The sequence below is a fragment of the Lampetra planeri genome, chromosome 57 (assembly GCF_965212315.1).
Source record: "Lampetra planeri chromosome 57, kcLamPlan1.2.h2, whole genome shotgun sequence".
Lineage (NCBI taxonomy): Eukaryota > Metazoa > Chordata > Hyperoartia > Petromyzontiformes > Petromyzontidae > Lampetra > Lampetra planeri.
In genome coordinates, this window is record NC_136163.1 from 570,909 (window position 1) to 598,571 (window position 27,663).

The 27,663-nt window shown below is 59.4% G+C and overlaps 1 protein-coding gene across 1 annotated transcript; it reads right to left on the minus strand.

Moving 5' to 3' along the window:
- Positions 1–1,384: 1,384 nt before the first annotated feature.
- On the minus strand, positions 1,385–27,358 carry LOC144735753 (uncharacterized). Its single transcript, XM_078618254.1, has 2 exons — positions 26,458–27,358; positions 1,385–3,208 (listed from the first exon to the last, which is right to left on the minus strand). The coding sequence occupies exons 1-2, from the start codon at positions 26,863–26,865 to the stop codon at positions 1,415–1,417; spliced, it is 2,202 nt and encodes a 733-aa protein (XP_078474380.1). The 5' UTR covers positions 26,866–27,358; the 3' UTR covers positions 1,385–1,414.
- Between the last annotated feature and the right edge of the window lie 305 nt (positions 27,359–27,663).

Genomic DNA, 27,663 nt, shown 5'->3' on the forward strand with positions numbered 1-27,663 from the left:
GTGGCACGGGGAGAGTGGCACAGAGAGAGTGGCACTGAGAGAGTGGCACGGGGAGAGTGGCACTGAGAGAGTGGCACGGGGAGAGTGGCACAGAGAGAGTGGCACAGAGAGAGTGGCACAGAGAGAGTGGCACGGGGAGAGTGGCACAGAGAGAGTGGCACGGGGAGAGTGGCACAGAGAGAGTGGCATCGTCCGTCCACCCCCGTCCTTCGCTCGGCCCGGACTGAACAATGGGCCCTCTGTTTGCCACTGCGACCTCTGCCCTCAATGGGGCTGACTTTAGCGGTCATTACAGAGGGGCCCGCTGCATTGGCACGCGTTTCACAACGCTCCGGTCCTAGCGCTGGAGTCGAGGAATGCATTACACGCCGGGCCCCAACAGGGTCAGATCAGCGACACCCCGAGTGAAAAGCCTTCGGGGAAAACCCAAGAAACTGAGACGGAATCCCCGAGATACTGAGAGAGATCCCCTATAAACTGAGAGGGGAACCCCAAGGAACTAAGATGGAAACCCAAGAAAACGAGACAGAAACCGAAGAAACCGATAGGGAAACCCAAGGAAACGAGACAGAAACCGAAGAAACCGATAGGGAAACCCAATAAACTGAGAAAAGCAAGAAACTGAGAGGGAAACCCAAACAACCCCAGCAACTGAGGCACAGGAACATTGAACCGTCACGCAGAGGGACAGGGAGAGTCCACTTGTCGATAGGGGGTTAGGCAGTTTACTAAATGAGTTTGTGTCACGTCCTCCGCTACACGAACACCGCGGCCCGTAGCAGATTACGCAACAACGACGCCTTGGGGAGTTGTGATTGGCTCCCCACTCGATTGGTGACCCCTCCGCACGCGGCATGACCCGAGCTACTGGCATCAGCAGCGCTGCAGTGGTAAACAGGGCCGGAGTGAGTTGTTTGCAACAGGTCAACAACGACAACAACAAACAACGTGGGAATGCCACTCAAACGGCGTGGGTGGTGGGGGGTTGAAACCGCGGCACGGCTGGCGACCGGCGCGAGACGCCCGCTGGGAACGGCGCCAGGGTGGCAGCGCCTTCGCAGAAACCTCGTCGCCTGCGGTGAATACTGCGGGCGTATTGACGGGAGCATGCTCACACGCGCCACCCGCTTCACTCACGGGAGGACGCTAAAGGTCCCGCGACGCCGTTCGCCGAGCCTCAGGCCGTCGTGTGCCGTCCAGCAGACCCAGGCGCGCCAGACGTTCGTGGGGAAGGGCCCTCTCTATCCTAGATATGGCTCCTAGTTGAACTGCGATCGGACAACACGCGACCGCTGCGAATGCACGACTGCTCCCAAGGCACGGCCAGGCACCCCCCCCACCGCAAACTCACCGCGTCTCATCGGCTCCGCCGCTCCCCTCCTGGTCGCCCGCCCCCCATCCCCTCCCTCCCCCTTCACCCGGGCACCCATCTGTGGGCCCCGCCGGCCACCCCGCGGCTCGCGCTGGCCGCGGCCTGCACGTACGTGTCCAGGTCGACGTCCAGGAGGCCGCCGCCCTCCGTGAGCTCGTGCCGGATCATCGAGTCGAGGTCGCACTCGAGGCCTCCGCCGAACATGTCCGGGTCCAGGTCGCTGGGCAGCCTGGGCTGGGCCCCGCCGCAAGGCTGCTCCCCCAGCGGCGGCAGGAGGCCCGCGGAGGGGCCCCGGTCGGCCGGGCCGCACGGCAAGCGGCCGCGCTGGGGCGGCCCCGTGGCGGGGCCTCGTGGGCCCGCGGCCTCCGAGAACGCGGAAGGGAAGGCGGGCCGGTAGCGGATGGTGCGCGTCGGGTTGGCGAAATCGACGCCGCCACCGCCGCCCGGCAGCTGGAACGGTGGCTTGCCGAACACGGGGCCCCGCGTGAGCGCCGTCATATGGCGGTGCTGCTGTTGGTGGTGTCGGTGGTGGTCGTGCGGGCCGTGGTACGGAGGCAGCGCCAGCTGCGTGCAGTTGTGGTGGTCCTGCCTGGCGCAGGCCGGGCCGTAGCCGGGTCCCAGGCACGGGCGGGTCGCGCTCAGGGCCTGCAAGCGCCGGCCGTCGAGAGCGCCGGCGTCCGCAGGCGGGGACTGCGTGAACAGCGCGTGGTGCTGCTGCTGGTGCTGCAGAGAACCGGGGCCGCCACCGCCGCACCACGTGGGGTCTCCGGGGAGGAAGGCTGCGCCGTCGAAGCCGAAGGTGTAGCTGGCGCTGCGCTGCATCAGGCCAAAGGAGTGAGCGGAGTGCGCCGCGTCGGGCTGCGTCGTCATAACGTGAGGCCGCGCCAGCGGCGGCGGCGGCTGCGTGCCCGGCGGCGAGGGCGAGTACACGCAGCCGTGCGGAGCCGGCGCGGACATCGCGATCTGCGCGAGCGGCACCGCGGTTGGCGCGGGGCCGAGGCGGCGGTGCGCGGCGAGGAACCGTGCCGCGTGGAGCTGCTGCTGCGCGTAGCCCGGCTGCGGCGACGCCAGCTCCTGTGGCGTCGCGGCCATGGCATGCCGGTGCTGCTGCCGGTGCTGCATCATCACGTCCTGCGACGCCGCCATGAGGTCGCGCGTCGGTGCCGGCGGCGCCACGTGCGCGTCCGTGAGGAGGCGCAGCGAGCCGCCGTCGGTCGAGGCGCCGTGGTCGGAGGGCGGCATATCCACGCTGAGGCTCTCGAGCAGCTCGTCCATGAGCTCCTCGCTCAGCTCGTCGTCGAAGCGCCGCTGCAGGCGCTCGTGCAGGCTCATCGAGTCGAGCGTCGGCACGAAGGAGGGGGTCCCCGCACCCCCGGGCCCCCCGTCCTCGCGTAGCTCCTCCGGCTCCTGGCTCGCCGGGATGGGCGACAGGCGGCCCCCGCCGCCGCCCAGCGAGCCGGCGCTGGCCGCGGAGCCGGCGCGAGACCGGAAGTCAGACCACGCGTCGAAGTCGTCGGGGCCCGGCGCGCCGGCCGGGCCGCCCCCCCAGCCGCCGGGGCTGCGGGTGCCCGGCTCCCCCGGCGGCCCCGCGGACGCCCCCCCGCAATTCCCCGTGGGGGCGGGGCCCCCCAGCGCCGCTTTCTTCTTGGCGACGGCGCGGGCGCGGCTGCGCGCCAGCTTGCTGCCGTTGGTCTCCATGGAGACGGCGCGGCGCCGAGGGGACTTGCCGCCCTTGCCGCCGTCGGGGTTGAGGACCCACCAGGAGCTTTTGCCGGTGCCCTCGTTCTGCACGCGGATGAACTTGCTGTGCAGAGAGAGGTTGTGCCGGATCGAGTTCTGCGGAGGGGGAGAAGGGGCCGGGGAGAGGCATTAGTCGGCTTGACGTGTCGCCGCCGGATGGAGGCGTCGCGAAATGGGTCGAGGGGTGCGGGGGACACCGGGAGACGCTTTGCCACCGTGTGAATGTGTCGCGTCGCTTGTGACGGCGCCATCGAGTGACGGCACCGACCTCCACCAGAGAGACGCGCGTCCTGATCAAGAGCAGTGCCTCACCGCAGCCTTGCACCCCTTTAAATAAGTAACATTAAAAAAACCTTTTTTTTAAACACGCTTTAATGAAATGTACCGTACTAGTAATGGAAGAAGTGGCCCCGAAGCTTGCTATAACATACGGGACCGTGGTGATTTACAGCCAACGTCAGTTTACAGTGGACAATTAGACCCAAGCCGAAACATAACATTTCAAAAATAATGTTTAAAAACATATTTTTTATGATAGAATATGGTATTGTCACCAGTAAGACATAAGTATACCAAGTTTGCAGTCGATACCACATTGGGAAGTGGGTTAAAATCGAGCTACATGATTTGAGGATACGACAACAAGAGTGAGTTAAATTAAAGCGTGTAAAAAGGTTAATAAAGACATCGGTTTGCTGAAACAAAGTATTTGTAGTAATGTGCCCGTGATGAACTTGTGTTTCGATGATAAAATCTGGCCGTGTCTCGCAACCCCATGGGGTGCGTGCACCCCAGGTGAAGCACCACTGATCTCGAGAGAGGGGTGGGTGGGGGGCTGCGGATTGAGTTCTGCATTGGGACATTGGATGAGGACACTCAATTAGGGACAACGCGGGGACACGGAGACACGGAGACAACGCGGGGACACGGAGAAACGTGGACACACGGAGAGACGTGGAGACACGGCCCTGCGAGAGAAAGTTCAAAATGCAGAGACAGAGAAGTGTGCTCTTGACAGGGGCAGTCGCACGTGTGTGTATGTGTGTGTATGTGTGTGGGTGTGTGTGTATGTGTGTGGGTGTGTGTGGGTGTGTGTGTGTATGTGTGTATGTGTGTGTATGTGTGTGTGTATGTGTGTGTGTGTATGTGTATGTGTGTGTGTGTATGTGTGTGTATGTGTGTGTGTATGTGTGTGTATGTGTGTGGGTGTGTGTGTATGTGTGTGGGTGTGTGTGTATGTGTGTGGGTGTGTATGTGTGTGTGTGTATGTGTGTGTATGTGTGTGGGTGTGTGTGTGTGGGTGTGTGTGTATGTGTGTGTATGTGTGTGTGTGGGTGTGTGTATGTGTGTGTATGTGTGTGTATGTATGTGTATGTGTGTATGTGTATGTATGTATGTGTGCGGATGTATATGTGTGTATGTGTGTGCATGTGTGTATGTGTATGTATGTGTGCGGGTGTATATGTGTGTATGTATGTGTGTGTATGTGTGTGTGTATGTATGTGGTCCGGCAAAACAACCTCCTACCTCCTCGCGGTGCCGGACGGGCAACACTGTCGTGGGCAGTGCTGTGGGGGGAGGGCCAATGCCCATTGGCCTCTCCCCTCATGGCGTCTGTGACCACCACAGTGGCTAAACGGGGGCTCTGGACGAGTGCGAGGGGCTGGTAACCCCTCCACCTTCAATTAACCACCACTAAACTACGAATTAAACATAAACCTGTAACTAATAAGCTTGTGCCGGAGGCCCCGGGGGGTCAGGCTTTTATGACGTCTCCTGGCCAAACCCCATTTGGCGGAGCCAGGAGATTGAATTTTCACCCTCGGGGCTCCTCCAGAAACAACGAAAAACCATTGCGGATGGCCACGTGGAATGTTCGAACGCTCAATGCGGAGGAGAGGCTGCCACTCCTCTGTCGGGAGCTGGACCGGTACCGCCTGGATCTCTGTGGCATTCAGGAGGTCCGGTGGACCGGTTCTGGATACTGCCACCATGAGGGGTGGACAGTCCTCTACTCGGGGCAGGAGACTGCCAAACAACAGGGTGTGGCTCTTCTTCTGAACAAAATAATGAAGGGGGCGTGGGAGCGTGGCGGTGAGGTGTGGGAAGCTGTAAGCCCCAGGATACTTTGGGCTCGCCTTCCCATCAATCAGAGACGAGGAGTGGTGGTCGTGGTTACTTATGCCCCCACCGAAGACGAACATCCGTGGAGGGATGCAGGCAAAGCCGATGAGTCAGACGCTTTCTATGACCTCCTGTCACAGGTGCTGGCTAAAGTGGCCACTCGGGACAGAGTCATCTTGTTGGGTGACTTCAATGCCCGAGTTGGTCATGATGCTGGCACCTGGTCTGGAGTGATTGGAAGGCATGGGCCAGATCAGCTCAATAATAACGGTAGGAGGCTGCTAGATTTTTGTGCAGCCCATGGGCTTGTAATTACCAACACGCTCTTCCGGCATCGGCGTATCCACACAACATCATGGATACATGCCGGGTCCAAGCAAGAACATCTGCTGGACTACATAGTGACGGACCAGCGGATGCGAGCCCATGTCCTTGACACCAGGACCTACCGTGGAGCTGATCTGCCCTCTGACCATCGACTAGTCATCTGTAAGATGCGCCTGCCATTCTTCCACTCCGGTGGTGGGTGTACACCCAGGATCCCATTCCAACCAAAAGTGGCCTGGTCTCAGTTAGCTGATGAAAGTTGCAAGCGAGAATTTCATCATCGCTTGCAGCTGGGGTTGGCATCGTCCCCCACTCCACCTGATGTCGAGGGTAAATGGGCGAGGTTTAAGACTGTGACTCATGCAGCTGCAATGGCTGCTTTGGGTACGCGGTCCAGACCTCCCCAGAAACCCTGGCTGACAGAGGAGGTGTTCAGGTTAATTGAGAAAAAGCGACAGGCCCACTCTCATCGCCTACAGCATCCCACGTCAGAGAATGAGGAGGTTTACCGCAGCCTTCGCTCGGAGGTTCGGAGAGCCGTAAGGCGCTGTAAGGATGGGTGGTGGTCGCGGGTTGCTGAGGAGATGGAGTCTGCCTCAGTGGCCCGCGATCACAAATCACTATTTAACTCCATCAAAAAAGTAACCTGCAGCGCCACACCTATTACCATCATTAGAGGAAAAAAACGGTGATTCAATCTCCGACCCCCAGGAACAGGTTTGCAGATTTGCTGAGCATTTCTGTGAGGTCCTGGGGGAGGGAAAATCTCTCAGCCAGGAAAACATCATGGCACAAAGTGGGGATAACCCTGCTGAGGCTGCGGTGCCTCAAATATTGGAGGTCACCCCGTGTGAGTGGCTGGCTGAGGTGCCAGCTGTTGAGGAAGTACTGAGGGCGATCCGGAGTCTGAGACCAGGGAAGAAACCGGGCAGAGATGATCTCCCAAGCGAAATGCTGAGGGAGGGTGGCGTTTGTGCACAGACTGCCCTATATGACATCATAACAACAGTCTGGACCACTGGACGGGTTCCGCAGGACTGGAAGGATACCCTGGTGGTCCCCCTCTTTAAGAAGGGGGACCGTACCGACTGTAACAACTACAGGGGCATCTCACTCCTCAGTGTGCCGGGTAAGGTCCTGGCAAGGATTATTCAACATCGCCTTGCTAGGCACGCTGAGGAGAGGCTTGCGGAGCCCCAATGCGGTTTCAGTAAAGGGCGGTCCTGCACAGATGCCATATTTTCTGTCCGTCTGCTACAGCAGAGGTGTAGGGAATTCCAAAAAGACCTACATCTCTGCTTTATTGACCTGGTCAAGGCCTATGATACCATCAGTAGGACTGGGCTCTGGGTTGTTCTTCGTGCTTTCGGAGTCCCTGACCCTCTGCTCACGATCATTAAGGACCTTCATGATGGTGAGCGGGCCCGGGTAAAACTACGTGGCCGGGAGTCAGAGCCTTTCCCTATACACCTTGGGGTGCGACAGGGATGTCCTCTGGCTCCCACATTATTTAACGTCTATTTCGACTGCGTAGTTCGTGAAGCCTTCAATAGCTGTACCGGGGGGAATTTCCATTTGGTACAGATATAATGGGAGGCTGATCGACGCCCGGGTGCGATCAAGGGATGGCTCCCTATTGGTCAACCACGTTATGTATGCCGATGATTTGGTAATAGCTGCTCATTCAGAAGAGGAGTTGGAGACGCTGCTGCTGAGACTGGAGCGTGCCACTAAGAGGTGGGGCCTTACCATCAGCCCCACCAAAACTAAGCACCTGCCTGGGTATTTTGTACCATCGGACACTCCACCCCCACAACTCCCAATTGGTGATGGGGCAGTTGTGGAGAGAGTGGAGAGTTTCCCATACCTGGGCAGTGTGCTTATGACCGGCTCCAGTTTATCAGCAGAGGTCTCACTCCGAATCAGTCGAGCGGCAATATCTTTTCATCGGTTGCGTAACGCTGTGTGGAAGCTACCTGGTCTGTCGCTCCGCACGAAGCTTCAGGTCTTCTCGGCCACGATCATTCCCTCCCTTCTCTACGCTTGCGAAACGTGGACCCCCCTAGTGGAGCATCTTCGCCGGTTGGAAACATTTAGGCTGGCCTGCCTATGATCCATCCTGGGTTTAACCAGGCTGGATTGTGTGAGGAGCTCACAAGTCCTTGAAAGATCTGGGCAAAGTCCCATCAGTGAGCTCCTCCGGCAGGCAAGGCTGCGGTGGCTGGGTCATGTAGCCCGCATGCCCAGCCACCGCATGCCTAAACAGCTTTTGTTCGGCCGGATCGAGGGGGCTAAACGGGCGCGGCACGGGCTAGAGAAGAGATGGAGTGATGTGGTACAGGAGGACGTGGAGCTGAGTGGACTTGCCGATGACTGGTACCAGCGGTGTCAAGATCGGCCTCAGTGGTGGAGGTTCGTGAAGGACGCTACTGGGCAGTTGGAGGCAGTCGCCCTCCAACGACAACGGAGGGCGGAGGAGCGACGCTCACAACAACGAGCGGAGCGCCGGGTGGCTAAAGCACAGCAAGTTGGTACAGTAGGGGGCACAGGTGGTGCATCAGCCAGTCATCTCGGTCATCTCGGTCAGTCGACCCGTGGCACCTGGGTCTGCCCCGTGACCTCCTGCCAGCGGGCGTTCGACACTTCACGTGGCCTCAAGGTGCACATGGCCTGGCACAAGCGTCGTGGTGACGTCACCGCCACTTAGTGGCGAATGGCGGTTGTTGTTGTATGTATGTGTATGGGTGTGTGTGTACCGGGCGAATTTCCATTTGGTACAGATATAATGGGAGGCTGATCGACGCCCGGGTGCGATCAAGGGATGGCTCCCTATTGGTCAACCACGTTATGTATGCCGATGATTTGGTAATTGCTGCTCATTCAAAGGAAGAGTTGGAGACGCTGCTGCTGAGACTGGAGCGTGCCACCAAGAGGTGGGGCCTTACCATCAGCCCCACCAAAAATAAGCACCTGCCTGGGTATTTTGTACCATCGGACACTCCACCCTCGCAACTCCCAATCGGTGATGGGGCAGTAGTGGAGAGAGTGGAAAGTTTCCTATACCTGGGCAGTGTGTTTATGACCGGCTCCAGTTTAACAGCAGAGGTCTCACTCCGAATCAGTCGAGCGGCAATATCTTTTCATCGGTTGCGTAACGTTGTGTGGAAGCTACCTGGTCTGTCGCTCCGCACGAAGCTTCAGGTCTTCTCGGCCACAGTCATTCGCTCCCTTCTCTACGCTTGCGAAACGTGGACCCCCCTAATGGAGCATCTCCACCAGTTGGAGACATTTAGGCTGGCCTGCCTACGATCCATCGTGGGTTTAACCAGGCTGGATTGTGTGAGCTCACAAATCCTTGAAAGATCTGGGCAAAGTCCCATCGGTGAGCTCCTCCGGCAGGCAAGGCTGCGGTGGCTGGGTCATGTAGCCCGCATGCCCAGCCACCGCATGCCTAAACAGCTTTTGTTCGACCGGATCGAGGGGGCTAAACGGGCGCGGCACGGGCTAGAGAAGAGATGGAGTGATGTGGTACAGGAGGACGTGGAGCTGAGTGGACTTGCCGATGACTGGTACCAGCGGTGTCAAGATCGGTCTCAGTGGAGGAGGCTCGTGAAGGACGCTACTGGGCAGTTGGAGGCAGTCGCCCTCCAACAACAACGGAGGGCGGAGGAGCGACGCTCACAACAACGAGCGGAGCGCCGGGTGGCTAAAGCACAGCAAGTTGGTACAGTAGGGGGCACAGGTGGTGCATCAGCCAGTCATCTCGGTCATTCGACCCGTGGCACCTGCTGGGTCTGCCCCGTGACCTCCTGCCAGCGGGCGTTCGACACTTCACGTGGCCTCAAGGTGCACTTGGCCTGGCACAAGCGTCGTGGTGACGTCACCGCCACTTAGTGGCGAATGGCGGTTGTTGTTGTATGTGTGTGTGGGTGTGTGTGTGGGTGTGTGAGAGATCCGGCTGCTATGCTTGGCACAGGGTCATGTCAGTGGTACATGCGGACCAACTCACGTGGTACACACTGTACAATGTACACACCACCCACGTGGTAAATGTACACACCACACACATGTGATATACACACGTGATATATAATTACACACACGTGATACAGTATATATATACACACACACACCGTGCCATGCACACGCCACCTTTCCCGTCATCGCCTACGGTCTATCCACCGCGAAACGCCCCGGGGCTCGGCAAACACCGGGGGGGGGGCTGCCCCCGTGCCCTGCCCGCACGATAAGTCCGTCTGGCTCAAGCCCTGAGCCTCCCTCTTCGTCTGCCGCAGCCGCCTTCGTGTTTCCTGCTCCGCCCACGCCGCCACAACAGCTGCCTCCGCCCTGCGCGGTCACAACACGGCGCGCCGAAAGGGAACACCCCGGGGGGTAACACGAGGGGGGGGGGGGGGTAACACGAGGGGGGGGGGGGGTAACACGAGGGGGGGGGGGCGGGTAACACGAGGGAGGGGGGGATAACACGGGGGGACTAAGGGGGCAACAGGGGGTCAGACATTTGTGTCGATGTGTGACGAGGGGAGGGGGGGTTTAAGAAATGTGACGTCACATCAAAATGCGCAACTTTAAATATAGAATTGTTATAACAACACTAATTTTGATTAATTTTCATTATTTACTATTTGATTATTCTAATTTACTGAGGTCACCTTTTATTTATTCCATGAAGGAGCATTTTGCTTCTCCATGGGAGAATTGAGAAGCATACATTTAGAATTTTTTTAATGATTGTTATTAAACATTTTGATTATATTTATTCTACCAGGGCTTTTCATTCTGTGGAATGAATATGTGATTGTTATAATTGTACTCTCCATTTTGATCCGTTCTACTACAATGTTTCAAGTATTTTTTTTATAGTTATAATTACTTTTAATCTTTTATACTTAGAATATAATTTCAATATAATATTCTGAACATCTGCAGTTTTAGTTAGACGTTGAATATTTTCATGTGAATTTTATGCAAAATTTTAGCTTTCCAACGCCCCTTTTTTAATAAATGTGTTCTCCTACAACATCAGAGTGCAGCGCCACATTAAATACGCACTACAATGGCAATAGTTTAAAGCGATTTGAAGAATGTTTTATTTTCAAAATGTAAATATGGTTTTGGGGGGGAGGAGATCTTTGTGACGTCATATTTGAGGGGGGGTCTGACTTTTTGTGACACCGTATGACGTCATTTATGGACGGCCCCTACCACGGGGGGTAACAGGATGTACCCCACGAGGGACCAAGGGGGTAACAGGGGCTCCCTGGAGGATATCACGGGGACGTAGGGACTGGGCCGTAGTGGCTGGGACCCAGGGACTGGGCCGTAGGGGCTGGGACGTAGGGGCTGGGGCGTAGGGGCTGGGACCCAGGGGATGGGACGTAGGGGCTGGGCCGTATGGGCTGGGACCCAGGGGATGGGGCGTAGGGGCGGGGACCCAGGGGCTGGGACGTAGGGGCTGGGACCCAGGGACTGGGCCGTAGGGGCTGGGGCGTAGGAGCTGGGACCCAGGGGATGGGACCTAGGGGCTGGGGCGTAGGGGCTGGGACCCAGGGGATGGGACGTAGGGGCTGGGACCCAGGGGCTGGGCAGGACACCTCGGGGTGAGCCCCCAGGGCCCCGAGGGGACTCCGCTCTCCGTCGTCCTCTTGGGGTCGCGGATGGGGGGCGGGGAGTTGCCCGGTGACGTCACAGGGGTGCGAGATCGGCTCAACGCGGCTGATTCGGGCCGGGTTGCCATGGGGACGGGGTATTTATAGGGGTATTTATGGCCGTAATTGGGGGTCACGAGGGCGAGGCACGTGCGGCGGTTCTGCTAAGTCGACTAGGCCTCAAATGAGCAGCACCCGGAAGAGCGGTAAGAAGACAAAGGCGGACAGGCGCGGAGCCTGCGAGCAGCACTTGCCCCCGACAGCCGGTGACGAAGCTTCCACTCGCGGAGCCGTCGTCGTCGTGTGCTGCGTGTGTCGGTGTCCCGCACGCTGTGTCGGTGTGTGCGTGTGTCGGTGTGGGCGTGTGTCGGTGTGTGTGTGTCGGTGTGTGCGTGTGTCGGTGCGTGCGTGTGTCGGTGTGTGCGTGTGTCGGTGTGTGTGTGTCGGCGTGTGCGCGTGTCGGTGTGCGTGTGTCGGTGTGTGCGTGTGTCGGTGTGTGCGTGGGTCGGTGTGTGCGTGTGTCGGTGTGGGCGTGTGTCGGTGTGTGTGTGTCGGTGTGTGCGTGTGTCGGTGTGTGCGTGTGTCGGTGTGTGCGTGTGTCGGTGTGGGCGTGTGTCGGTGTGTGTGTGTCGGTGTGTGCGTGTGTCGGTGTGTGCGTGTGTCGGTGTGTGCGTGTGTCGGTGTGTGCGTGTGTCGGTGTGTGCGTGTGTCGGTGTGTGCGTGTGTCGGTGCGTGCGTGTGTCGGTGTGTGCGTGTGTCGGTGTGTGTGTGTCGGCGTGTGCGCGTGTCGGTGTGCGTGTGTCGGTGTGTGCGTGTGTCGGTGTGTGCGTGTGTCGGTGTGTGCGTGTGTCGGTGTGGGCGTGTGTCGGTGTGTGCGTGTGTCGGTGTGTGCGTGTGTCGGTGTGTGCGTGTGTCGGTGTGGGCGTGTGTCGGTGTGTGTGTGTCGGTGTGTGCGTGTGTCGGTGTGTGCGTGTGTCGGTGTGTGCGTGTGTCGGTGTGTGCGTGTGTCGGTGTGTGTGTGTCGGCGTGTCGCACGCTCTGGCGGTGTGTTGTTCACTGTGTGGGGAGCGGTGGCGAAGTGGTTCGTGCACTTCGCTACTGCATCTGGCAATCCGAGTTCGATTGCCGTTAACGGACAAACTTTTGTGACAGATGCCAGAACCGGTCCTTCGGTCCCTGGTGCGGTGTACAGACATCAGTGTGTGGGAGACAAAGGCGGCCGGGCGCGTCTTGGCCCAACCGCCTGTTCAAGGCTGCACGGGGTATCTTTGTGTGATCACGTAATGTTTGCCGTGTATGGCACATGCACGTGTAGTAGTGGAGCCGTGGACACGTGCGTGTGTAATGAATGTAGCCGTGTGTTGTGTACGTCCAGCCACCACCGCATGCCCAAGTAGCTTCTGTTTGGCCGCATTGAGGGGGCGAAACGGGCGCGGCACGGGCTGGAGAAGAGATGGAGCTGATGTGGTACAGGAGGACGTGGAGCTGAGTGGACTTGTCCATGACTGGTACCAGCGGTGTCAAGATCGGCCTCTACAGAAGAGGCTCGTGAATAACGCCCATGGGCAGTCTGAGGCAGCCGCCCTCCAACAACAACGAGGGAGGAGCGTTGCTCACAAGGAGCGGAACGGGCGATAAAACGCAGCAAGTTGGCACCACTCAGGGCGGTACGGGTGGTGCATCTCAGTCAACCCACAGCACCTGGGTCTGTCCCGTGACTTGTCAGCAACGGTTCAAGTGATAGCCTCAGCGTGCACCTAGTCTGGCACAAGCGCCGTGGGGACGTCATCGGCAGTTGGTGGCGAATGGCGGCTGCTGCTGCTGTTGTTGCGAGTCCTAACGCACGTGCTGTACTGTACACGCATGTGGCGTGGACACGCGTGTTGACAAGCAGCGCGCGCGCGTGCCAGTCACGAGTCGCCTTGACTCGTTCAGCCTGTGAGTCACCCCCCACACACCCCCACCAACACACCCCCACCAACACACCCACACACACCCCCACCAACACACCCCCACCAACACACCCCCACCAACACACCCCCACCAACACACCCCCACCAACACACCCCCACCAACACACCCCCACAGACCCCGTGTCCCCCCCCACAGACCCCGTGTCCCCCCCCAGACCCCGTGTCCCCCCCCCAGACCCCGTGTCCCCCCCCCAGACCCCGTGTCCCCCCACAGACCCCGTGTCCCCCCCCCAGACCCCGTGTCCCCCCCCCAGACCCCGTGTCCCCCCCCCAGACCCCGTGTCCCCCCCCCCCAGACCCCGTGTTCCCACACAGACCCCGTGCCCCCCCCCCAGACCCCGTGTCCCCCCCCCCAGACCCCGTGTCCCCCCCCCAGACCCCGTGTCCCCCCCCCAGACCCCGTGTCCCCCCCCCAGACCCCGTGCCCCCCCCCCAGACCCCGTGTCCCCCCCCCAGACCCCGTGTCCCCCCCCCAGACCCCGTGTCCCCCCCCACAGACCCCGTGTCCCCCCCCCAGACCCCGTGTCCCCCCCCAGACCCCGTGTCCCCCCCCCACAGACCCCGTGTCCCCCCCCCAGACCCCGTGTCCCCCCCCCCAGACCCCGTGTCCCCCCACAGACCCCGTGTCCCCCCCCCAGACCCCGTGTCCCCCCCCCAGACCCCGTGTACCCCCCACAGACCCCGTGTACCCCCACAGACCCCGTGTCCCCCCCCCAGACCCCGTGTCCCCCCCCAGACCCCGTGTCCCCCCCCACAGACCCCGTGTCCCCCCCCCAGACCCCGTGTCCCCCCCCCAGACCCCGTGTCCCCCCCCACAGACCCCGTGTACCCCCACAGACCCCGTGTCCCCCCCCCCAGACCCCGTGTCCCCCCTCACAGACCCCGTGTCCCCCCCCAGACCCCGTGTCCCCCCCCAGACCCCGTGTCCCCCCCCAGACCCCGTCCCCCCCCCCCAGACCCCGTCCCCCCCCCCAGACCCCGTGTCCCCCCCCACAGACCCCGTGTCCCCCCCCCAGACCCCGTGTCCCCCCCCCCAGACCCTGTGTCCCCCCCCACAGACCCCGTGTCCCCCCCCAGACCCCCGTATCCCCCCCACAGATCCCCCCGTGTCTCATTAAACTCATTCAGGCGGGGGGTGGGTGGTGAGTTTGGGAGGTAGGGGCAGGGGTGCGACTCTCCCCTCCCGCTCAGATCCCGGGAGAGTGATAATCTCCCCACGCTCTCCCCAAGCTCTCCCCACGCTCTCCCCACGCTCTCTCCACGCTCTCCCCACGCTCTCCCCAAGCTCTCTCCACGCTCTCTCCACGCTCTCCCCAAGCTCTCTCCACGCTCTCCCCACGCTCTCCCCACGCTCTCTCCAAGCTCTCTCCACGCTCTCCCCACGCTCTCCCCAAGCTCTCTCCACGCTCTCCCCACGCTCTTCCCAAGCTCTCTCCACGCTCTCTCCACGCTCTCCCCAAGCTCTCTCCACGCTCTCCCCACGCTCTCCCCACGCTCTCTCCAAGCTCTCTCCACGCTCTCTCCACGATCTCCCCAAGCTCTCCCCACGCTCTCCCCACGCTCTCTCCACGCTCTCCCCACGCTCTCTCCAAGCTCTCTCCACGCTCTCTCCACGATCTCCCCACGCTCTCCCCACGCTCTCTCCACGCTCTCCCCACGCTCTCTCCAAGCTCTCTCCACGCTCTCTCCACGATCTCCCCAAGCTCTCCCCACGCTCTCCCCAAGCTCTCTCCACGCTCTCCCCACGCTCTCCCCAAGCTCTCTCCAAGCTCTCCCCACGCTCTCCCCACGCTCTCTCCACGCTCTCCCCACGCTCTCCCCAAGCTCTCTCCACGCTCTCTCCACGCTCTCCCCACGCTCTCCCCACGCTCTCTCCAAGCTCTCTCCACGCTCTCCCCACGCTCTCCCCAAGCTCTCTCCACGCTCTCCCCACGCTCTTCCCAAGCTCTCTCCACGCTCTCTCCACGCTCTCCCCAAGCTCTCCCCACGCTCTCCCCAAGCTCTCTCCAAGCTCTCTCCACGCTCTCTCCACGATCTCCCCAAGCTCTCCCCACGCTCTCCCCACGCTCTCTCCACGCTCTCCCCACGCTCTCTCCAAGCTCTCTCCACGCTCTCTCCACGATCTCCCCAAGCTCTCCCCACGCTCTCCCCACGCTCTCTCCAAGCTCTCTCCACGCTCTCTCCACGATCTCCCCAAGCTCTCCCCACGCTCTCCCCAAGCTCTCTCGGCGTCGTATCTTTGTTTATCGCGGCGCCCAGGCAGCCGGCTTCGCGTCACGGGGACCACGGAAGCGACACGGACTCCGGAGAGCTCCTCCCCCACACACAGAGACTCAGCCCCCCCGTGTGCTGTCCCCTCAGCGGCAGCTCCCCCACACACAGAGACTCAGACTCCCCGTGTGCTGATTTCAGCTGTGTGAGCCTTCTTCTTTCGTGTGGCTGTCGATGTCGATGCAGGGCAACAGGTACAATTTCACGTGCAGGTGGTCAAGCCAAAATAACCGTGTCAAGAGCAGCGGAGTGTATCACTGTGATGTCTCCATTTTCGTGGATCGGGGCATTGCGTCGTTATACATTGTACGGTCTATTCTGGATGACCAAGTCACACGAGTGATCATAGTTGAGTCGGAATTTGTGTCTAACCACCAGCGCTTCTCAACGTACGCCCCTCCCCCCAATACAGACCACTCGTCCCCGCGACTCCCACCCCCCACCATCACGTGTCCCACCTATGGAGAACTCCACTCACCACGTGCTCCACACACTGAGCTCCAGGCACCGCGCTCTGCAGGAGGGTGAATGTGTTTATCGGCACCGAGTGAACAAAGGGACCAGGAAGGGGACCCCCCCCCCCCGCAGCCCCCCAACGACCCCCCCTGCCAGACGCCGGCCACGCTCCGCCGCCAGGAAACGCTGCTGGCTGCTCAGCTATGCGGAGGAAGCCTGCGCGTTGAGATGGCAGTACAGAAAGTAGGTGCGTGAACACGTAATCTGTGTGGGTTTATTTCTATATAAAGACTGTTGCCGAGCAAAAGCTGAAAACGTAAAGCGGCCAGCAACGAGCAGCATTGTTAGAATTGTGATAAGTGCTCGCCCACTCAAACTCGCCCACCCACTCACTGGCACATTAACCCACTCACCCATTTACGCACCAAGCCACGTACACACCCATTCAACTCACCCACTCACATTTTCACTCACCCACTCACTCATCTGTCCACTTACACTCCCGCTCATTTAACGCACTCACCCTCTCACCACACTGCAGGTCACCTCAATTCTCTTCCCTCGCACTTGGAATTCCCTCCTTCCATCATCACCACCATCGTCACCACCACCATCTCTTTCCACAACAATAATCTTGCTCAAGTCAAGAAACATCTCACGTTGTATAGACTACACCTTCAATAGCGCCAGTTGTTGCTGGCCGCATGGCGTTTTCTACCCTGTGTGCGGCAACGGTGTTTAAAATATAATTGCATCATCGCAAAAACCCGGTCGCCGGTTAGAAATGAAGAAAGCACAATTCAGTTTCTGGAGAAGCTTTCCAGAATGAAACGTCGGACACCACGCCGAATAACACGCGGTCGCGGCACTGAAAACAGGCAGCGCACGCGCGCACAGCAGGGAGCCAGACTAAAATATCCCTCGAGTGTTCCCGGTGGCCGGATAAAGAGCGGAAGGGGATCGATTGGAATTGATGCCGAGGCCCGGCCAAGCGGCCGGAGCCATGGGCATGGATGCGGAGAGTCGACAACAACAACAGCAACAACAACAACAACAGCAGCAACAGAGCGGCGGCGACACGGGACGGCACGCCGGGTCCCACGGGCATGAGCAGGACTCCGCAAGCCCGTCCCGGGCACGCACACGTGGGTACATTCTTCGTCATCGTCGTCAGCCATGGTCGATCCGCTGCTGGATGGACGCCTCTAATGGAGAATCTGCGCTGGTTTGAAATATTCAGGGTGGCCTGCCTACGATCCATCCTGGGTTTAACAGGGGTCATGAACTGGGGTCATGAGCAGGGGTCATGAACTGGGGTCATGAGCCAAGGGGTCAACAGGAAAAACAAAACCACGGACGGTGGATTACGCAACCAGGGCCAGGGGTTAGAGGTCAGTACAGGGGATGGGGAGAGATGAAACAAGCGTGATCCCTGAACCCTGACCCCAAACAGGGTTCAAACTCGCCACCTCCCTCCCCCCGTATCAGTAGCGATGTCCAGGGCCCCCAAGGTTCCCTTTGCATCCCCTTTGTATACCCTCGTGCTCCCCCCCCCTGAATCGGCCAGTGGGGGTCAAAGTCCACGCGTGGCAGCAACATGGCGAGGGGGTGGGTGCTGGGGAGACGAGGTCGGAGGGGTGAGAGATGGGAGTGGTGAGGGAGGAAATAGGAGGGGGCCAGGTGAGGAGGGGTGCTCCACTCCGGAGGGAAATGGGACCCCGAGAAAGTGGAGCCAGAGGGAGGAGACCCCAGCAGAGTGGCTGCCTGAGCCGTGAACAGTGAGCCGTGAACACTGCCGCCGCGCCCTTCCCGAGGCGGGGACCCCAGGACCAGGGGAGGGGGGCAGGCGGGGGACCTCCCCGACCATTCTATCCCGATTGGCGGTGGGATGTCGACACCAAATGGAACAAAGACGAAGGTCCCCTGTATAGCCTGTAACGGACTGTTGGGGCACGCACTGTCCGTGAGCACCTTTGAAAGCCAGCAAGGTACACGGCGGTGGGGCAGCATCACGCTCTGTCTGATGCCTTTGTCTCCCCAGTGGCGATCTTTACCACACACCGCACAGGTACTCATTTTGGGCTGAGGCGACCAAGGAGAAGCCCAGGACCGGTTCTGATAATCGTCACTAGTGTTAGCCATGAACGGGAATGGAACTCCAGCTGCCGTTCGCCACTAAGTGGCGGTGAGGTGACCACGGCGCTTGTGCCAGGCCAGGTGCACTTTGAGGCCACGTGAGGTGTCGAAGGTCGCTGACAACATATCCCGGAACAGACCCAGCAGGTGCCATGGGTTGACGGACTGAGATGACTGGCAGATGCACCACCTGTGCCCCCCTACTCTGACGTTTTATCCGTCCAGCGCTCCTCTGCCCTCCGCGGTTGTAGGAGGGCGACTGCCTCCAACTGCCCAGTAGCGTCCTTCACGAGCCTCCTCCACGGAGGCCGATCTTGAAACTGCTGGAACCAGTCTTCGGAATGTCCAATCAGCTCCACATCCTCCTGTACCACATCAGTCCATCTCTTCTCCAGCCCATACTAGCCCCGTCTATCCGGCCAAACAGAAGATGATTGGGCATGCGGTGGCTGGGCATGCAGGCTACATGGCCCAGCCAACGTAGCCTTGCTCTCCCGGAGGAGCTCACTGATCGGAATGTGTCCAGATCTTTCAAGGATGTGAGCTCCTCGCACAATCCCGCCTCAAACCGAGGATAGATTGTAAGCAGGCCAGCCTGAATGTTTCAAACTGACGCAGATGTTCCATTCGAGGGGTCCACATTTCGCAAACAATGAGAAGGGAAGGCATGACTGTGGCCAAGAAGACCCGGAGCTTCGTGTGGACTGACAGACCAGGGAGCTTCCATACAGTGCTATGCAGCTGACAAAAAGGCAATGCCGATAGACTGATTCGGAGTGAGACCTCTTCACTCTCCGCAACTATCACACCACTCATGGGGAGGGGGTGACGAGTTGGATATAAAATACCCAGGCAGGTACTTAGTTTGGTAGGTATAATGGTAAAGCCTAACCCCGTATTGGCATGCTCCAGGTTCAGCAGCAGAACCTCCAACTCCTCGGAGTGAGCAGCAACCACCTAGATCACAGTGTAGATCAATTACCGGGTTGACCAGTAGGGAGCATCCCTTTATCGCATCCGGGCACCGATCAGCCTCTCATCTATACCAGATCGAAATTCTCCTGGTACAGCCATTGGAAGGCTTCTCGAACTACATGGTCGAAGATTATGTTAAATAATATTACACACACACCTACTCACATACACTCACCTCCACAATGACAAAGATCCCTCGTATAGCCACTAACAGACTGTAGGGGCAAGTGCTGTTAGCGAGCACCTATGAAGGCCGGAACGGCACACGAGGGGGTGGGTGGTCAACACCACGCCCGACCGCCTTTGTCTCCCCAGTGACGATGTTCATATCGCACTAGGTACTCATTTAAGGCTGAGTCGACTTAGGGGAGGCCCATGACCGGTTCAGATAATCGTCACTGGTGTTGGTTGCTGGGTTCTGCACTGCTGCCTCCACAAACACACCTCACATCCAAAATAATGAAGACACCCTCCCCCCACCCCCTCCTTCACCCCCCCCCCACCGCGGCCTCTGGGCGACACCACGTGGTGGAGACGCATCCCACCGACGCGCTTATGACTCCCGTGTGAGTGATGGCGAGCGGTGGTGCAGTGGTTAGCGCTACGCTGCGCTACGAACCTGGCGACCCGAGTTCGATTCCCGCTCACGGCCAACACCAGTGACGATTATCTGAACCGGCCCTGGGCCTCCCCTAGGTCGACTCCGCCTCAAATTAGTACCTGGTGCGGTGGGTAAACATCGCCACTAGGGAGACAAAGGCGGCCGGGCGTGGGGCTGGCTACCCACCCCCTCGTGTGCCGTGCCTGCCTTTATAGGTGCTCGCTAACAGCACTTGCCCCGACAGTCTGTTCAGGATATACGGGGGATCTTCGTGCGTGTGTATGCGGGTGTGTGTGTATGCTGTTGTGTGTATGCGGGTGTGTGTGTGACGCGTGTGTGTGTATGCGCGTGTGTGCGTGTGTACACGTGCGTGTGTGCGTGTGTACACGTGCGTGGGAGGGAGGGGGGGTCAAGTTGCTGTTTGCGACTCGCGACCTGTATGACGGCCGGCCACATCACACCGAGGGGGTTGGGTGGTCAATCCCCCCCCAGTGTGTTTGTGGACGAGGGTCTGCGCTACGAACCCGGCGACCCGAGTTCGGTTCTCGCCCTCGGCAGACACCGGCGACGTCTCCTAGAAGCTGGTGCGGTGTGTCGTAAACATCAGCACTGGGGAGACAAAGGCGGCCGGGTGTGGTGCTGGCCAACCCACCCCCTCGTGTGCCGTTGCCGGCCTTCATTAGGTGTTGCTGCTCGCTAACAGCACTTGCCCCGACAGTCTGTGAAGGCTACACGGGGGAACTTTGTGTGTGGGCGTGTGTGCGAGTACAGGGGACCTTTGTTTTGACTGCGTGTGAGTGTGAGTGCTGTGTGTGTGAGTGTGTGCTGTGTGTGTGAGAGTGTGTGAGTGCTGCGTGTGTGTGAATGTGTGAGTGTGTGTGAGTGTGTGATGTGTGTGTGTTGTGTGTGAGTGCGTGTGTGTGCTGTGTGTGTGAGTGCTGCGTGTGTATAAGTATGTGTGCTGTGTGTGTGCGTGTGTGTGTGCTGTGTGTGCGTGCTGTGTGTGTGTGCTATGTGTGTGCTGTGTGTGTGCTGTGTGTGCGTGTGTGAGTGCTGCGTGTGTGTGTGTGCTGCGTGAGTGTGTGAGTGCTGCGTGAGTGTGCTGTGTGTGTGTGCGTGTGTGTGCTGCGTGTGTGTGAGTGTGCGTGCTGTGTGTGTGTGCTATGTGTGTGCTGTGTGTGTGCTGTGTGTGCGTGCGTGTGTGTCCGTGTGTGTGTGTGCTGCGTGAGTGTGTGCTGTGTGCGTGCTGTGTGTGTGTGCTATGTGTGTGCTGTGTGTGTGCTGTGTGTGCGTGTGTGAGTGCTGCGTGTGTGTGTGTGCTGCGTGAGTGTGTGCTGTGTGCGTGCTGCGTGAGTGTGCTGTGTGTGTGTGCGTGCTGCGTGTGTGTGAGTGTGCGTGCTGTGTGTGTGAGTGTGCTGTGTGTGTGAGTGTGTGAGGGCGCATGTGTGTGTGCGCGTGTGTGCTGCGTGAGTGTGTGTGTTGTGTGTGTGAGTGCGTATGTGTGAGTGTGTGTGCTGTGTGTGAGTGTGTGCTATGTGTGTGTGTGCTGTGTGTGTGTTGTGTGTGAGTGTGTGTGTTGTGTGTGAGTGTATTGTGTGGGTGTGCTGTGTGTGTGCTGTGTGTGTGCTGCGTGAGTGTGCGCGTGTGTTTTAGTGTGTGCTGGGTGTGAGTGTGTGCGATTACGCGTGTCTCTGCATTGTCTTTGATTGTGGTGTGCGTGTGAGTCTGTGTGTCTATGTAATTGTCTTTGTGTGTGCGTGTGATTACGTGTGATTATGTGTGTGCGTGTGATTACGTGTCTGTCATTCTTTGTGTCTGTGTGGAATTATAGTGTACAGAATGTACACTGTGTAAGCGGTACCACTGGGGAGACAAAGGCGGCCGGGCGTGGTGCTGGCCACCCACCCCCTCGTGTGCCGTGCCGGCCTTCATAGGCGCTCGCTGACAGCACTTGCCCCCAACAGTACATTGAGGTTATAGGGGGGATCTTTGTCTTTGGCGTGTACTCTATATAGAATGTGTGTAAACGTGTTGTGTGTACAGTGCGAGTAGTCTGTATACAGTGTGTACAGTGCGAGTAGTCTGTATACAGTGTGTACAGTGAGTCGTACAGTGAGCGCGAGTGGTGGTCTCGAAGCGACTCGAGGAGTCAGAGCGAAACTCGAGCGCGTCTCCCTCTCACACACCCCCATCACCCCCCATCACTCCTACACCACCCCCATCACTCCTACACCACTCCTACATCACCTCATCACTCCCCATCACACCTACACCACCCCCATCACTCCTACACCACTCATACATCACCTCATCACTCCCCATCACACCTACATCACCCCCATCACTCCTACATCACCCCCATCACTCCTACATCACTCCCCATCACTCCTACATCACCCCCATCACTCCTACATCACCCCCATCACTCCTACATCACTCCCCATCACTCCTACATCACCCCCATCACTCCTACATCACCCCCATCACTCCTACATCACTCCCCATCACTCCTACATCACCCCCATCACTCCTACATCACCCCCATCACTCCTACATCACCCCCATCACTCCTACATCACCCCCATCACTCCTACATCACTCCCCATCACTCCTACATCACCCCCATCACTCCTACATCACCCCCATCACTCCTACATCACTCCCCATCACTCCTACATCACCCCCATCACTCCTACATCACTCCCCATCACTCCTACATCACCCCCATCACTCCTACATCACTCCCCATCACTCCTACATCACCCCCATCACTCCTACACCACTCCCCATCACTCCTACATCACCCCCATCACTCCTACATCACCCCCATCACTCCTACATCACCCCCATCACTCCTACACCACTCCCCATCACTCCTACATCACCCCCATCACTCCTACATCACCCCCATCACTCCTACATCACCCCCATCACTCTTACATCACTCCCCATCACTCCTACATCACCCCCATCACTCCTACATCACCCCCATCACTCCTACATCACTCCCCATCACTCCTACATCACCCCCATCACTCCTACACCACTCCCCATCACTCCTACATCACTCCCCATCACTCCTACATCACCCCCATCACGCCTACACCACTCCCCATCACTCCTACATCACCCCCATCACTCCTACATCACCCCCATCACGCCTACACCACTCCCCATCACTCCTACATCACCCCCATCACTCCTACATCACTCCACATCACTCCTACATCACCCCCATCACTCCTACACCACTCCCCATCACTCCTACACCACCCCCATCACTCCTACACCACCCCCATCACTCCTAAACCACTCCTACATCACCCCATCACTCCCCATCACACCTACACCACCCCCATCACTCCTACACCACTCATACATCACTCCTACACTACTCATACATCACCCCCATCACCCCCCATCACTCCTACACCACCCCCATCACTCCTACATCACTCATACATCACCCCATCACTCCTACATCACCCCCATCACTCTTACATCACTCCCCATCACTCCTACATCACCCCCATCACTCTTACATTACTCCCCATCACTCCTACACCACTCATACACCACTCATACATCACCCCCATCACTCCTACATCACCCCCATCACTCCTACATCACCCCCATCACTCTTACATCACTCCCCATCACTCCTACATCACCCCCATCACTCCTACATCACCCCCATCACTCCTACATCACTCCCCATCACTCCTACATCACCCCCATCACTCCTACATCACTCCCCATCACTCCTACATCACCCACATCACTCCTACATCACTCCCCATCACTCCTACATCACCCCCATCACTCCTACACCACTCCCCATCACTCCCCATCACTCCTACACCACTCCCCATCACTCCTACATCACCCCCATCACTCCTACATCACTCCCCATCACTCCTACATCACTCCCCATCACTCCCCATCACTCCTACACCACTCCCCATCACTCCTACATCACCCCCATCACTCCTACATCACTCCTACATCACCCCCCATCACTCCCCATCACTCCCCATCACTCCTACATCACCCCCATCACTCATACATCACCCCCATCACTCCTACATCACTCCCCATCACTCCTACATCACCCCCATCACTCATACATCACCCCCATCACTCCTACACCACTCCCCATCACTCCTACATCACTCCCCATCACTCCTACACCACTCCCCATGACTCCTACATCACCCCCATCACGCCTACAGCACTCCCCATCACTCCTACATCACCCCCATCACTCCTACATCACTCCCCATCACTCCTACATCACCCCCATCACTCCTACATCACCCCCATCACTCCTACATCACTCCCCATCACTCCTACACCACTCCCCATCACTCCTACATCACCCCCATCACTCCTACATCACTCCTACATCACCCCCCATCACTCCCCATCACTCCCCATCACTCCTACATCACCCCCATCACTCCTACACCACTCCCCATCACTCCTACATCACTCCTACACCACCCCCCATCACTCCTACATCACCCCCATCACTCCTACATCACTCTCCATCACTCCTACATCACCTCCATCACTCCTACATCACTCCCCATCACTCCTACATCACCCCCATCACTCCTACACCACTCCCCATCACTCCTACACCACTCCCCAATCACCCCCATCACTCCTACATCACTCCCCATCACTCCTACATCACCCCCATCACTCATACATCACTCATACATCACCCCCCATCACTCCCCATCACTCCCCATCACTCCTACATCACCCCCATCACCCCGCATCACCACCCCTACAGACCCCCACTCCTACAGACCCCCACCCCACTCCTACAGACCCCCACCCCACCCCTATAGACCCCCACCCCACCCCTACAGACCCCCACCCCACACCACCACACCTGCACACCTACAGACCCCCACACCTGCACACCCCACTGCGAGGGCAGTCCCCCGGTAGAAGAATCGAGACCCCTGAGACTAGCAACTCCTTTCGAAGCGAGACCCCTTCGAGTAGGGACGGCAGTGTGTGTGGGGGGGGGGGCGGTGAGTAATGGACGAGGAGTCGCTGGTCCTGGCAGGTTCCCGCGGTGACATCGACACGACCACGGTAGTGGTGGTGCTGGTGGTGATGGTGGTGATGGTGGTGGTGCTGGTGGTGGTGCTGGTGGTGGTGGTGCTGGTGGTGCTGGTGGTGGTGGTGCTGGTGGTGGTGCTGGTGGTGGTGGTGCTGGTGCTGGTGGTGCTGGTGGTGGTGGTGCTGGTGGTGATGGTGGTGGTGCTGGTGGTGCTGGTGGTGGTGCTGGTGGTGCTGGTGGTGGTGCTGGTGGTGCTGGTGGTGCTGGTGGTGGTGCTGGTGGTGGTGGTGCTGGTGGTGCTGGTGGTGGTGGTGCTGGTGGTGGTGCTGGTGGTGATGCTGGTGGTGCTGGTGGTGGTGATGCTGGTGGTGGTGCTGGTGGTGCTGCTGGTGGTGCTGGTGGTGGTGGTGCTGGTGGTGGTGGTGCTGGTGGTGCTGCTGGTGGTGCTGGTGGTGGTGGTGCTGGTGGTGGTGGTGCTGGTGGTGGTGCTGGTGGTGATGCTGGTGGTGCTGGTGGTGGTGGTGCTGGTGGTGGTGCTGGTGGTGCTGCTGGTGGTGCTGGTGGTGGTGGTGCTGGTGGTGGTGGTGCTGGTGGTGGTGCTGGTGGTGCTGGTGGTGCTGCTGGTGGTGCTGCTGCTGGTGCTGGTGGTGGTGCTGCTGGTGGTGGTGGTGCTGGTGGTGCTGCTGGTGGTGCTGGTGGTGCTGGTGGTGCTGGTGGTGGTGCTGGTGGTGGTGATGGTGGTGCTGGTGGTGCTGGTGGTGGTGCTGGTGGTGCTGGTGGTGCTGCTGGTGGTGCTGCTGGTGGTGCTGGTGGTGGTGCTGGTGGTGCTGGTGGTGCTGGTGGTGGTGCTGGTGGTGCTGGTGGTGCTGGTGGTGGTGATGGTGGTGCTGGTGGTGCTGGTGGTGGTGGTGCTGGTGGTGCTGCTGGTGGTGCTGGTGGTGCTGGTGGTGGTGGTGCTGGTGGTGCTGGTGGTGGTGCTGGTGGTGTTGGTGGTGCTGGTGGTGGTGCTGGTGGTGGTGGTGCTGCTGGTGCTGGTGGTGGTGTTGGTGGTGCTGGTGGTGCTGCTGGTGCTGGTGGTGTTGGTGGTGGTGCTGGTGGTGGTGCTGCTGGTGGTGGTGATGCTGGTGGTGGTGCTGGTGGTGCTGCTGGTGGTGTTGGTGGTGGTGCTGGTGGTGCTGCTGGTGCTGCTGGTGGTGCTGGTGGTGGTGGTGGTGCTGGTGGTGCTGGTGGTGGTGCTGGTGGTGCTGGTGCTGGTGGTGCTGGTGGTGGTGGTGCTGCTGGTGCTGGTGGTGCTGGTGGTGCTGGTGTTGGTGGTGCTGGTGGTGGTGGTGCTGCTGGTGCTGGTGGTGCTGGTGGTGATAGAGGCACGGGTGTTACCCTGCGACCCCCCCCACACCACCTCCCCTCGGGGTGGTGGTATGGGGGGGGGGGCAAACATCTCTCTCGCTCTATCTCTTGTCTCCACCTACAATATACAACGTTGTTTTTTGACACATCCCATCAGCCCGGCGGGCGAGTGAATCATTTCACCCAAGCAGGAGCCACATCGTAAACAGACAGAGGGGGGGGGGGGTCATTTACGGGGGGCAGTTCCCCAGCACCAGCGAACCCCTGCACTGCTGTCAGCCTCCCACCCCTCCACGTGCGCAGAGTTAACACCAAGTTGCTCACCCCCCCCCATAGCCCCCCTCGGCTCCCCTCCTCTACCCCCCCCCCAGCCTCCGCTCGCCGCTCACCTTCCAGCCGGCGGAGCTGTTGCTGTCGCCCTTGTCCCTGAAGTAGGGCACGCTGCGCACCATCCACTCGTAGATCTGCGCCAGCGTGAGACGGTGCTCCGGAGCGCTCTCGATGGCGCTCGTGATGAGGTCCGCGTACGACAAATTGCCCCACGCGTTGCGTCGGGACGACCCCTTCTTGAGCCCCGCTCCCGCGCACGGCAGCGACGCGCCGCTGGGGCTCGCTCCGTCGATCCCCTCCTCGGTCCCCTCGGTCACGTCGACCCCCTCGACGGCTCCCTCCGAGCCCCGCTGGCCCGGGTCCCCATCCTTGATCGACAGGTCCGGGCGGCGCAGCGGCCACGTACACGAGCGTGGTCGACTCAGGGGCTCGAACTCGGGGTCGATGTCGATCGGGGGTTCGGCCATGGTGAAGAGAGAGAGAAAGGGAGGGACACAAGGGGGGTTCGTGGGGACCCCGTTGAGTCCCCCCCGAGTGGTCACACCAAAGTCCCCGCGGCGGTGCGAGGCGAGGATCAGCCGCTCCCCGCGGCTCCCATTGGGCCCCCGAGCGAGGCGACTCCGCCCAGGATGGGAGAGCGGAGTGAGACACGGGCGGAGAGACGGGACACGGGCGGAGAGAGACCTTGAGAGACACGGAGACTCCGAGAGAGACACGGAGACACGGGACTCTGAGAGAGAGAGAGAGACACGCAGGCACGGGGAGATGATACTCTTGAGAGACACGCGCAGAAACACGAGGCAGAGAGAGACGCGGAGGAGACACGAAGACGAACCCAGAGATACAGAAACGAGACTGCGAGAGAGAGGGACTCGGAGAGACACGGACACAGGCTGGACGCGAGAACACAGCGAGAGAGAGAGACAGAGATTCAGAGACAAACAGAGATCCCCCGGCCACCCCCACTGATCCCCCCCCCCCGACCTCCCCCCGGCCACGACGGGTCCCGTAAACACGAACCAAGTTGCGACACGCGGCCCCCTCCACGCGGGGGTGGCCGCCTCCTCCTCCTCCCCCCGTGTTTACCATCATAACCAACACCAGCAGCACCATCATCACCATCACCACCACCACTGCCAACACCATCACCAACAACACCATCACTGCCAACACCATCACCATCACCACCACCACTGCCAACACCATCACCAACAACACCACCACTGCCAACACCATCACCAACAACACGAAATAAAAATATAAAG

What these genes read in the sequence shown, in the direction of transcription:
- LOC144735753 (XM_078618254.1), bottom strand. Translation starts at nt 26,865, where the DNA reads ATGGCCGAACCCCCGATCGACATCGACCCCGAGTTCGAGCCCCTGAGT. An exon ending in ACAGCTCCGCCGGCTGGAAG is followed by an intron (nt 3,209 to 26,457) that starts GTGAGCGGCGAG and finishes CCCCCTCCGCAG; the next exon opens with AACTCGATCCGGCACAACCT.